The sequence below is a fragment of the Eleutherodactylus coqui genome, chromosome 4 (genome assembly GCF_035609145.1).
Source record: "Eleutherodactylus coqui strain aEleCoq1 chromosome 4, aEleCoq1.hap1, whole genome shotgun sequence".
NCBI lineage: Eukaryota > Metazoa > Chordata > Amphibia > Anura > Eleutherodactylidae > Eleutherodactylus > Eleutherodactylus coqui.
In genome coordinates, this window is record NC_089840.1 from 275,454,811 (window position 1) to 275,468,281 (window position 13,471).

General features: G+C 39.8%; 1 protein-coding gene across 1 annotated transcript; it reads left to right on the forward strand.

Annotated features, from left to right (window-relative positions):
- The first annotated feature begins 6,997 nt into the window (after positions 1–6,997).
- LOC136624403 (zinc finger protein 300-like) lies at positions 6,998–12,984 on the forward strand. Its single transcript, XM_066598379.1, has 4 exons — positions 6,998–7,117; positions 7,200–7,264; positions 9,042–9,144; positions 11,594–12,984. The coding sequence occupies exons 1-4, from the start codon at positions 7,033–7,035 to the stop codon at positions 12,760–12,762; spliced, it is 1,422 nt and encodes a 473-aa protein (XP_066454476.1). The 5' UTR covers positions 6,998–7,032; the 3' UTR covers positions 12,763–12,984.
- The last annotated feature ends 487 nt before the right edge of the window (positions 12,985–13,471 follow it).

The window sequence follows — 13,471 nt, forward strand, 5'->3', positions numbered from 1 at the left end:
TAAGATTAGGGCCACAATGGGTATATTTCTGAAAACAGCACAAATAGGGGTATCCATTTTGGGGTGCAAGTCTTCATTCACATGTGTGCTGTACAAAAAAAGCTGTTTTTAAAATGACAGAATTGCCAAAAAAATGAAAATCCAAATTTTTTCCTTTTGCTTTGCTTGAATTTATTCAAAAACTGTGGGGTCAAAATACGCAGTACACCCCTAGATAAATTCGTTAAGGAGTCTAGTTTTCAAAATGGGGTCATTTGTGGGGGTTCTCTATGGTTTTGGGCGCCCAAGCACTCTACAAGTGGGCAATGGGGCCTAAAAGGACTTCAAGCAAAATCTATGTTCTGAAATCCCCCGACTACTCCTTTCATTTTGGGCCCTGTTGTGCATCTAGACATAAGATTAGGGCCACAATGGGTATGTCTCTGAACAAGGGACAAACAGGGGTATCCATTTTTGGGTGCAAGTCTTCATTCATGTGTGTGCTGTACAAAAAAAGCTGTTTTTAAAATGATAGAATTGCCAAAAAAACGAAAATCCTAATTTTTTCCTTTTGCTTGGCTTAAATTCATTCAAAAACTGTGGGGTCAAAATATGCAGTACACCCCTAGATAAATTCCTTAAGGGGTCTAATTTTTAAAATGGGGTCATTTGTGGGGGGGTTTCTATGGTTTTGGGCGCTCAAGAACTCTACATGTGTGCTATGGGATCTAAAAGGACTTCAAGCAAAATCTATGTTCTGAAAGACACTGACTACTCCTTTCGTTTTGGGCCCCATTGTGTCAGATATAATATTAGGGCCACAATGGGTATATTTATGAACACGGGAGAAACAGGGGTATCGATTTTGAGGTGTAAATCCTCATTTTCATGTAAACTATAGGAAAAAAATATGTCTTTAAAATGATAGATTTGCAAAAATATGAAATTTTACTTTTTCTCCTCTAAATTGAATTAATTCTTGAAAAAAAAACTGTGGGGTCAAAATATTCATGACACCCCTCAGTGAATACACTAAGGGGTGTAGTTTTTAAAATGGGGTCATTTGTGGGGTTATCTATTATTCTGACACTCATGAGCCTTTCCAATCTTGGCTTGGTGTAGGAAAACAAAGTGTTCCTCAAAATGCTAAAAAGTAATGTTAAATTTGTATGTCTCCTAAATGGTTAAAAAAAAGGAAAGTTTTTCCAATGTGCGCCCAAAATAAAGTAAACGGGTGGAAATATAAATCTTAGCAAAAATTTCTATATTATGTTTGCACATATTTAAGATATTGCAGTTGGAAATGTGAAAAAATGACGATTTTTTCAAAATTTTCCCAATTTTGGCGCTTTTACTAAATAAACACAAATTTTATCGGTCTATTTTTTCCGCCTAAATGAAGTACAACATGTGGCGAAAAAACAATGTCAGAATCGCTTGGATATGCAAAACCTTTCTAGTGTTTTTCCATGTGAGGCCTTAGTCAGACGGGCGTTTTTTGCCAATCAGGGGGCAGGTCTCACTCACACCCCCTTCACACACACTGCAGGCCGGCCGCACGGAACTCCGGCTGCCGGGAGCAGGTAAGTAGATATATATTTTTTATTTTAACACTTTTCTGGATGAATTGCAGGGAAGGGTTTATATATTTAAGCATTCCCGACAATTGATCCCACACTCGCCCGCAGCGCACTGCTTTCAATGGAGCGGGCTGTATTGCCCATTGAATGCAATGCGCTGGACAGCTCCGGCCCGTTTCTAATGAAACGCGGCTAAGAGCAGATTTTCGGGCGATTTTCGGGCACCGGTCACGCGATTTGCGGATGCGCATCCGTCATGCGATCCACAAATCGCGCGAAAAAACGCCCGTCTGACTAAGGCCTTAAAGTGACACATGTCAGATTTGCAAAATTTGGCTTGGTCATTAAGGCGCAAACAGCCTTGGTCACTAAGGGGTTAAGTACCTATATTGAAGACATATTGACACAATAAACTCTCAATCTGACAAGGGTCTTCTTCTGTCAGATATAAGGGGCTCAATATATACTGATATTGGTGATATTCCACACAGCATAACAGCTACCATCAGTAAAAGTCGTTTGCCCTGGCTCTTGCAGTAATTATCTATATATATAAAATTGAATGTATGTCTGTCTGTGTTTCTGTTTGTCCTTTATGCGCTACTACACTATTCATCCGATCGCCATGAAACTTTGGGAAGTTGTTGAGTACACTCCTGGGAAGATTATAGGCATAGTACAAATATTCTATGATAAATGGCGCGTGCGCGAGCGTCGTCGACGGTTACGACCCCCCCACGTAGATCGTTCGATTTCCATCATTGCCACTAATTCTCTCACTTCCCGATGTCGTAGAAACGTGAAATTTGGCACGGGCATTGATTATGCCATAAATAGGAAAAGTTAATAGGTCCTAACTCGATTATTCAATCCTAAGCGCAAAAGAATTAGCGCCCAAATTTTACGTACGGAAAATCTAATTTTCTCGCTTCCGAATGTCATAGAAACTTGAAATTTGGCACCAGCATTGATTATGTCAGAAATAGGAAAAGCTAATGGGTCCCAACTCGATTATTCAATTTTAAGCGCAAAACAATTGGCGTCCAAATTTTACGTACGGAATCTAATTTTCTCGCTTCCCAATGTCATAGAAACTTGAAATTTGGCACGAGCATTGATTATGTCATAAATAGGAAAAGTTAATGGGAAGTTGCTGAGTACACTCCTGGGAAGATTACTGGCATAGTACATCTATCCTACGATAAATGGCGCGCGTGCGAGCGTCGTCGACAGTTATGCCCCCCCAGACAAAGATCGTTTGATTTCCATCTCAAGCACAAAAGCAAAAGGCATTATGAGCAACGGGAGGCGTGTTCAACTACAAAATGATGGATCCGCGGAACATAAAAGCTGCGCTGTGATTGGGTGTTATATATTATAAAGCTGAGGTAACATGAAAGCTGCGCTGTGATTGGTTGTTATATATTATACCACTGAGGTAACCTAAAAAAGCTGCGCTGTGATTGGTTGTTATCTAGATATATAAAAACAAATGTATGTCTGTCTGTCTTCGCAGCAACGCACGACGGGTAAGCTAGTTGGGAATATATATGTGTAGTATCATCCTTACTCTAACACCACATTTAGACAGAGATACGGTATGCTTGTGGCATTTGTGCTCTGGATGGAATAAGAAAGGTGTCTTGGGTCTGTAATCCATCATAAGCAGGTACCCTGAAGTATTATAAGGGACCTTGCATATTATCAAACCCTCACAGAAGACGCAAATTCCTGAGCATCCAGAGGAATGCAACATTTATTTTAGACATTTTTGTTATATGTTTGTCTCCCCATTTTATATATTTAAATATTAAAGGTTAAGTTTTACTACTTAGTCAGTGAGTTCTTCTCGGTGACAGCAAACGGGGTAGTGGTAATATAGCAGGTCTGGAACAGGAAGTTTACATGAAAGCCAAAAGTGGATAGCCATAGGAATAGACAGAGGGCATATTGTGGGGGTGGGGGACTAGATCATTGGTATGCTTCTATAAAGAGGTGTGTCTTTAAGGTGCATCATAACCTCTGTGTGTCAGGGATTGTCCGGATGTTGTGGGGTAGAGCATTCCAGAGGATCGGTGCTGCTGTAGAGGAATCTTGGAGGCGAGCATGTGAAGTTAGAAATAGAGAGGTGTTTAGTCTGAGTGTGTTAGCAGAACAGAGCGCATGGGTGAGTTATGTATGGACAGGAGGGAAGCGATGTACAGTGGAGCGCATCATGGAGAGATATAACACAGTAGTATATTAGATATTTAATTGGGGTTTTATCACAAAAAAAAAATTTCTAGTTGCTGGACCCCCCCTTAAATAATAAAGCATTCTCGCCTCTCCTCAGCCCTGAATGGAAGTTAGTTTACTGCTGCTTCCAATCAGAGGTTGAACTCCTTGCATCAGGGCTAATCTGGGTGGTATGATGCCAGGAGTTTGGGACAGTGTTGCTGCAGACTCTGATTGGCTGCAGCAGTCACCTGACTTTCTCCAAGCTGTACAACCCCAGGCCAGTGCTTGGGCAATGGTAGCCATTTACCTGCATCCCAGGGGGGCTGACGATTGGTGAAAATAATCTATTTTACGTGGAGTGCAGAAGTTAGTAATTTTTTTTGTGACAACCCTCCTTAACCCCTTGAGTGGCGGGTTTTCTATGACCCTGTCGTACCCACCAGGGCAGGTTTTTTAAATGGTCTAATCATTGATTTTCATCTAATTTTGCAGTTGCGTTCCAAGAGCCATAACTTTTTCATTTTTCCATTGACCAGGCCATATGAGGGCTTGTTTTATTGCGGGACAAGTTGTACTTTTTCATGGCATCTTTTTTGGGTATATATAATGTATTGCTTAACTTTTGTAAAACCATTTGTAGGGAGATTGGGGGGGGGGGGGGGGGAAATCTGCCATTTGTTCTTTGGACTTCATTTTTACGGCGTTCAGCATGCAGAATAAATAATGTGATATCATTATTCTCTGAGTCAGCATGATTCTAGCAATACCAAGTTTATACAGTTTTTGTATGTTTTGGGGAGGAAAAAAAGTAATGGGGGGAAAAAAGAAAAAAAGGGGCCATGTCATTAAGGGGTTAAATAATGTACCAACTTCCTTCTCTGGGTCATTAAGACGCACGGATACCACATGCGTGATTTTATTTTAAATTTTTTACAAAGTAAAGGGAGACAAGTGTTTTTATTTTTTTTTATAACTTTTTTACTTTTGTTTTTTTATTTTTGTCCCTTTAGGGGACTTCCACAGGGACCCATCAGGAACCCCTGATCACTTTCCGGGGTCCGATGGTGACAGCCCTTTACATGCTGCAGTGACAGCCCTTTACATGCTGCAGTCATATAGACTGCAGCATGTAAAGGGTTAACACAACAGAGATCAGAGGTTTTCTCTGATCTCTGCTGTAAGAGCTGGTTCCTGGCTGTCCTCTGACAGCTAAGCATCAGCTCTCCCTGCACAGAGACCGTCGGCTTGCTTCTGACAAGCCGATGGCCTCTATAGCAACCTGTAAGCAAAGCAGGACATTAGAAGCAGGAGATTGCCGGCAGATCGGCAATATCTTCCTGCTTCTTAATGTCTTGCTTTGTTCTCTGTGGGACTGTGCAGGCAGAGCACAATGTCACAGCTTGAAATCTTCCAAGCTATATCACTATCGGCAGTGGAGCTCGTCCCTGAAAATTTCCGGGCGTGCCACTCAAGGGGTTAAAGGCAAGTTTCAGCTGAGGACATTCCGGACACATTTCCGCATCTGTGATATAGACGTGTGTTCCAGTCCAACCACGAGTTTTACTGACCAGAATGCAAAGCATCATAGGTCCCAATAATCCTCTGAGTTTGGGTCAATAAACCTTGCGGTAAAAATCCCATTATTGTGTTTATCATCTTTAGGGTACACGCACAACGACGTTTTTTTAATCATTTTCAGATCCATTAATTTGATAGAGGAAGATTCACATATACTTTTTGGTTTATACTGATGAATAGTCCAAGAAAAATAAATTTCAGCATGTCCGGTTCTTGTCCGAATCTCAGCTGAGAGCAGAACCTGTCACTGTGTGGTGTCCCGCACATCGGATGCACATGGATGGGATGGCCAAGTGTTAACTGATCACTGTTGCCCCCGAGAATCTCGGGCACAACTTTTTAAATGTCTGTGCTTATGCATCCTTAGACCGTACTTATATTGGCGCGTGTAAGACTGATCCAATACTGAACTTTTAATATGCATTCTTACCTGTGAGTGCGATGTGTGCTTTGTGAAAAAAAGCATCGCTGCACATGAGATTTTCACGTGTGTTAAAATAGCATGTTGTTCAAATAGTAAAATAGTAAAACAGAACATTTACGGTGCACTCGCATAAACACCGTACAGCATGCGATTGTGGTGCAAATGTTTTTTTTTGTTCCAAAGAAAATAATAAGCAGTATCACCCAAAAATAGGACATTCTGCGATCAGTTCAAGAGAAAAATCGCTCATGTAAATTAACCCATGTAAAATAATTGGCTCTTTTCATGTGTAATTTGTGTGCATCCCGAAACGCAGAGAAATCATACTAAAAATCGCCCGTCTAAAAACACGCATATTCATTGCTGTCTTTGAATCCACTATAATACAGAGATTTGCAGGGGGGTTACATTGTCTTCTCTTCTTCCCTTTCAAGATTCTCAGCTGATATCTTCTATATCAGATAATATTCCTGATTGACCCGACAAGGATGGAGAGGAAGCGGGACAAGATAGCGGAGAGTATATTCACCCTCACCCTAGAGATACTCTTCCAGCTTACAGGAGAGGTGAGAGATTCTGGGGATGACGTCACGTTCCATCATTCTTATATATGTCAGTCTCTGGTCACATCTACAGCAGAGGATTTACTGTAGATTCATCATAAGTGCCGGGAAAATAATAGAGCCGGTAGTTCTGGTAGAATGACAGAAACCCAACAGATCTACTATAAGGCAACTGGAGGTCGTTGAGGGTCATTATTGTCTGTCATCTAACAGAACCAAAACTCTGAACATTTAGTTTTTCTGCTCCTGTGACTGAGTAGAACAACAGAGATGATGCACACAGATGTGAAAAGAATTTTAATAATTGTTGGCCATAACTGGAGACATGAAGGACTCCGGGAATGTCTGCAGGGATATTTATGGATGTATCTCCCCATAAACAGGATTACACGGTAGTGAAGAAGACTTCTAGTGATGACTGTCAGGCCCCGGTGTCTGATGGATGGGGAAGACCCCTTAGTCCAATCACAGGGCCTCCACCTCACCCCCTGATACTGGAGGAGATCGATGAACAGAAGATCCTAGAACTCACCAACAAGATGATTAAGCTGCTGACTGGAGAGGTGACGCTGCTGGGAATGCTGGGACATTATTCAGTAACGCTATGGCGCCATAACGTGTCTGGGTGATGACAGTATCATTGTGTTGTCAGGTTCCTATAAGGTGTCAGGACGTCACTGTCTATTTCTCCATGGAGGAGTGGGAGTATTTAGAAGGACACCAGGATCTGTACAAGGACGTCATGATGGAGGACCACCAGTCCCCCCCATCACCAGGTAATAGACAGGACTAAATCCACACGGCCTTTATTATTGGTATGTAGAGAATGAAGTCAGTGGCTGTCTGTGTTTTCTGCAGGTAGAACCAGTAAGAGAACAGCAGCGGAGAGATGTCCCTATCCTTCTCTTCCACAGGATGATCAGGTAGATGGAGAGAAGGTCTCATGAAATCTCCTCTCTGGTCAGTAGGATGGCTGACAAGGTCTTGTGTTCAGTCTAATTATATATTGCACGGAAAATTTTATGAAGTCAAGGTTACTTTAGAGTAGCTGAGGAATAAAATGTGTATACACATAGAGGAGCATTAGATTTTTCTCAGGCTGCGTGTACCGATGTCCCTCTGCAGAATATGCCACCCCTCACACTCTCCTCATTTAGGACCTAAAGAATACTTGCGCCAAATTTTACGATTGTACGACAACAGGAAACTACATTACATAGGGATGCACTTACCTTTGCAATTAGCATTGAATAATTGACTTGTGACCCCTTTACTTTCCCTATTTAGGAACTAAAGAATGCTCCTGTCAAAGTTCATGTTTGTATGACACCAGGAAGTTAGAGAATTAGATTTGCTACATTACACAGGGGTGCCAATACTTTTGCACTTAGCATTGCATTTTTAAGTTGTGACCCCTTTACTTTTTCTATTTAGGACCTAAAGAATGGTCATGCCTAATTTCTTGTTTGTTCGACATCATGAAGTTAGAGAATTAGATTTGGTATATTACACAGGGGTGCCAGTATTTTTGCAATAAGCATTGTAGTTTCAAATTTTGACCCCTATACTTTTACTATATAGGACCTAAAGAATGCTCCTGCCAAATTTCATGTTTGTACGACATCGGAAAGTTAGAGAATTAGATTTGGTACATTACACAGGGGTGCCAGTATTTTTGCAATAAGCATTGTAGTTTTTGAGTTTTGACCCCTATACTTTTCCGATATAGGACCTAAAGAATGCTCCTGCCAAATTTCATGATTGTACGACATCGGAAAGTTAGAGAATTAGATTTGGTACATTGCACAGGTGTGCAAATACATTTGCACTTAGCATTGAATTTTTGAGTTGTGATTCCTTTACGTTTCCTATTTAGGACCTAAAGAATGGTTATGCCGAATTTCATGTTTATGCGACATCGGGAAGTAAGAGAATTACTTAGTCAGTGAGGGCTTTCCCTTTATATGTATACTAACTGATAGGCTCGGCCATGCCCAATTTAATTTGATCAAGGTGTTTACATGTTGTTTGCACGGAAAATTTAATGAAGTCAAGGTTAGTTTAGAGTAACCGAGGAATAAAATATGTATACATATAGAGGAGTGTTAGATTCTTCTTAGGCTGCAAGTACCGATGTCCCTCTGCAGAATGTGCCACCACTTCCACTCTCCCCATATAGGTTCCAAAGAATGCTTGAGCCAAATTTCACGCTTGTACGACACCGAGAAGTTACATTACATAGGGGTGCACTTACCATGACCCCTTTGATTTTCCTATTTAGGACCTAAAGAATGATCATCCCAAATTTCATGGTTGTATGACATCGGGAAGTTAGAGAACTGGTCAGTGAGTGAGTGAGGGCTTTCACGCACACACACACACACACACACACACACACATATATATATATATATATATATATATATATAATTGTGTAATGAGAAAGCTGGAGATGGCGGGATTACAGCCAACCACAGACATTAGATATCTGCATCTTTTCTAGTTCTGGAGACTTCTGGTTGGAATAAAGAAGCAACAGGTTGGAGTTATACAGGAGACCTGCAGCTATTTGGCCCAGATCACTACTGCTGTCATGTCATTCCGGCTCCTCATACTACTTAATGACCTTTTCTGGCCATATAAAACCTTCCACACGACTTCTCCAACTGTGTGATGACTTTTACAATATTTATTTCACAGCTGGTGAATCCGGATGAAGATCTGATCCCTATTGATGCTACAGAGACACATGTGAGGGGGGATCAGCCGTGTAAGGAGGGGATTCCTACAGATGACCCCCCAGGTGAGACTACATGTAGGGAAGAGTCTGTGTTGTCAGGGTTTCTGCTGAATGTTGCCTTATTGAGCCAAAAACAATGTTAAGAATTTTTTTCATAATACGCTACTCAAACAAAAATTAGGGAAACATTTAAGTCACATTAGGAGTAAAACTATCAGTCCCACACACAATAGCAGTTTTTTTTAAATCTATATTAACCTCTTGAGGACGCGGCCCTTTTTTTCCATTTTTGTTTTTTCTTCCCCCTTTTTAAAACAATCATAACTATTATTTATCCATCTGAGGGCTTGATGTTTTGCAGGACGAGTCATATTTTTCAATGGCACTATTTAATCTACCATATAATGTGCTGAAAAACTTCTGACAGCCATAACATTTTTGTTTTTCCGTGAACATAATTATGCAAGAACTCATTTTGTGCGAGACGTCCTGGAGTTTCTGTTAGTACTGTTTTAGAATACATACGACTTTTTGATTGCTTTTTATTACATTTTGTCTTGGATTATACTTCTTAATTCTGAGGGTCAGTACGAGTACAGGGATACCAAATTTATACAGTTCATTAATATGTAGTAATGCTTAAAAGTTAAATACATTTTAAGAAAAAATGATTTTCTGATGCTAGATTTTACCTGCATTATTTTTTTCATTTTTCCACTGATAGGACTGTGTGACGGCTCGATTTTTGTGGGGTGAACTGTAGTTTGCATTGGTACCATTTTGGGGAACATATAAAACTTTTTGATAGCTTTTCATTACTTTTTTTTTTCCTGATGGAGACCTAAGTAGACCTTTATGGATGTAGTAATACCAATTTGTAGATTTTTTTTATTTTACTTTAGATTTTTACAATCCTAATAAAAAAACACTGTTTATTTCTCGACTTTTGCATTGGGAGACACAGTTGAAAACCATGGGTATAGCTACTACCACTATAGGGTGTACACTAAGCAAAAAAAAAGTGTTAGTTTCTCCTCCCAGCTATACACCTCCTGCAGAAGCCAGCTAATCAGTTTTAGCTGAGTCTCAGAGCTCTACGGTCTATGGTAGTTAGGTGAGTATTTTCTCCACTGAGGTAAGTATTCTCTCCTCCCTCTTTTCCTTCCTCTTTCTTTTTACCACCACCACTGCAGCCAACTTTCTTTACTCCACTTCCAACCCCCCAACCACCGACCAAAACCAGTCAACCTATACCAAGCCCCCTAGCAGATGCTCCTTGGTGTGGCATATTCCTGGGGAGTATGAAGATTTCCCTATGAGAGACAGTTGACTAGCCAATAATGTTTCTAAAGCTATTTGTGGTAAGAGTTCTCATCTACCAGAAAACAAAGCCAGCCACGTGTGGTTCTTCACAGAAGAAGAGGCTCCAGATTTGTTTCTTTTGCCGCTCCAAAACAAAACACTCTCCTACAAACTGCGCCCGTCCTGGTGTCCCTGGCCACTATACTCCAAGCCCGCCTATACTAAATCTTCTATGTGTATGGCTGTCCCCAACCAAGGCAATCAGAGTGGGGTGATGACTTTTTTTATTCAAGGAGACCTAACTCACTCATGGCTCAGACATCTATGTTCAGAAGGTTATCTCTTCGAGCTATGCCATATTGTTTTCTACAAACCCAAAGATTGCTTCTTCAGTTCCAAAATTCCGATCTCTCCTTCATAGTGCAATGCTTTGGCTTATGTGATACACACTTCCTCATCTGAGGGTGTAATTGTCCCTGTTTCGCCATAAACAGTGCAGGGGGTTATATTCCAATCTCTTCACAAGGAGGACGGCACTGTCCGACCTGTTCTGCATTTGAAGAGATTAAATCAATATGTCAAGGTTCAACAGTTCAGCGTGGAGTTGTTGAGATCTGTCATTGCGCCCATGGGAGTTTCTGTCATCCATTGATATTAAGCAATTCACCTAGTGATTAGTGAAAAGTTTACAAAGTAATAGAGGATGCACTTACTTGGATGAGGAGTTTGCAGGCACCAGTGATCCTCTAGGTTCGCTTTTAATGTAAGAGGCTTTATATCTATTAGTTCCACGCTTGAAAAAGGAGGTGAATCTGTCTATAAACACTCCAAAACACGTTGCACTTCTCTGTAATCCCTGTACTGTTTGTCCAGTGCAGGACAACCTGAATAATGTGTGATACTTTCTTCTTAAAGCTTCTGTGCTCTGTAACCTTACTAGCTGTATGAGCCGTGGATAAGATCAGCAGCTGAGAGCTCCAGCTGTATGTACTAATTAAACGTCAACGCATGGGAAAACACAACAAATAAGCTTATTGGCTAAAATAATTGGTCCTTTAGGATGGCTGTCAGTAGATTAGGTGCTCCACAAATTATTGTGGCTTCTGTGAATGGGAAAACTCTTTAACAATTTATATGCAAATGTCATAAACTATTAGTATAATTGTAATGTTATATTCAAAAATATTAAAATTCATTTTATTCTTGCCAGATGACAAAACTAGAAACTCCAAAGGACATCTGATATCAACAGATTATAAAGTGGAAGATCCTGGTATCATACAAGATACAAATGAAAAGCCGGCTATTATCCCAAATATGCCCTCAGCCCTTCACAGCAAAAATCTATCTTCTGATCCTTCTAAACATGTTTCATCTTCTGATTCATTGAAGAATGTTAAACAAAATAAAATTTACAGAACAGATGTTGAACAACAAAGAGCTCACACAGGGGAGAAGCCATATTCATGTTCTGAGTGTGGTAAATGTTTTAACCGAAAATCAAAGCTTGTGTTACATCAGAGAATTCACACAGGGGAAAGGCCATATTCATGTTCTGAATGTGGGAAATGTTTTAACCAAAAATCAAATCTTGTGTTACATCAGAGAATTCACACAGGGGAGAAGCCATATTCATGTTCTGAATGTAGGAAATGTTTTAACCTAAAATCAAATCTTGTGTTACATCAGAGAATTCACACAGGGGAAAGGCCATATTCATGTTCTGAATGTGGAAAATGTTTTAACCGAAAATCAAGTCTTGTGTTACATCAGAGAATTCACACAGGGGAGAAGCCATTTTCATGTTCTGAATGTGGGAAAGGTTTTAACCGAAAATCAAATCTTGTGTTACATCAGAGAATTCACACAGGGGAGAAGCCACATTCTTGTTCTGAATGTGGGAAATGTTTTAACCAAAAATCAAGTCTTGTTTCACATCAGATAATTCACACAGGAGAGAAGCCATATTCATGTTCTGAATGTGGGAAATGTTTTAACCTAAAATCAAATCTTGTGTTACATCAGAGAATTCACACGAGGGAAAAGCCCCATTCTTGTTCTGAATGTGGGAAATGTTTTAACCTAAAATCAAATCTTGTGTTACATCAGAGAAATCACACAGTGGAGAAGCCATATTCATGTTCTGAATGTGGGAAATCTTTTAACAATAAATCAGATCTTGTGTTACATCAGAGAATTCATACAGGGGAGAAGCCATATTCATGTTCTGAATGTGGGAAATCTTTTAACAATAAATCAGATCTTGTTAAACATCAGAGAATTCATACAGGGGAAAAGCCATATTCTTGTTCTGAATGTGGGAAATGTTTTAACCGAAAATCAAGTCTTGTGTTACATCAGAGAATTCACACAGGGTAGAGAAGATATTTTTATGTTCTGAATATGGGAAATCTTTTCACACATGTTCTTATTAAACATTAGAAAAAACACACAGAGGAGAAGCCACATTCATGTTAGGAATATGGGAACTGTTTTAAACATAAATCACATCTTGCTGTACATCAGACATGTATCTTCCTGATTGTGGAAAATGTTTTAAGCCGAAACCAACTCTCATTAAAAATCAGAAAATTCACACAAGGGAAGAAGCCATTTTTATGTTCAGAATGTGGCAAAAAATCCATTTACATGTTTTGATTGTGGTGAATGTTTTATGCATCATTTACATGTTTAGATTGTGGTGAATGTTTTATGCATAAATCAACTGTCGTTACTCATCTGAGAATTCACACAGGGGAGAAGCCATTTTCACGTTGAGAATGTGAGAAATGTTTTGTATTCAAAAGATTTTTATTGAAACTTTAAGGGTAATAGACAAAACACGAATACAATAAGGTATCAAAGATTTAACATATAAGTTGTGATGAAATAAATTGTTTGACTTGTCCTATTGTCTTTTGCCTAATAACAATTGACTCATATTTTCATGTAAACTTAGGAGTAATTTTGTTGGTGACATATGCCACCTCTCCGTATATACCTCTCAAGTCTGAATATACCTGAAGCCCTGCTTATGATAATCAGAAAGGGCTCGGCCTATGGTGTAACAGCTGGCGCCTGAACAGGG

Bases quoted from the DNA above. Each gene is read 5' to 3' on its own strand.
- LOC136624403 (XM_066598379.1), top strand. From the start codon at position 7,033: ATGGAGGAGTGGGAGTATTTAGAAGGACACCAGGATCTGTACAAGGAC. The intron at 7,265-9,041 runs GTAGATGGAGAG...TTTATTTCACAG, and splicing joins CTCTTCCACAGGATGATCAG to CTGGTGAATCCGGATGAAGA. The intron at 9,145-11,593 runs GTGAGACTACAT...TATTCTTGCCAG, and splicing joins TCCTACAGATGACCCCCCAG to ATGACAAAACTAGAAACTCC.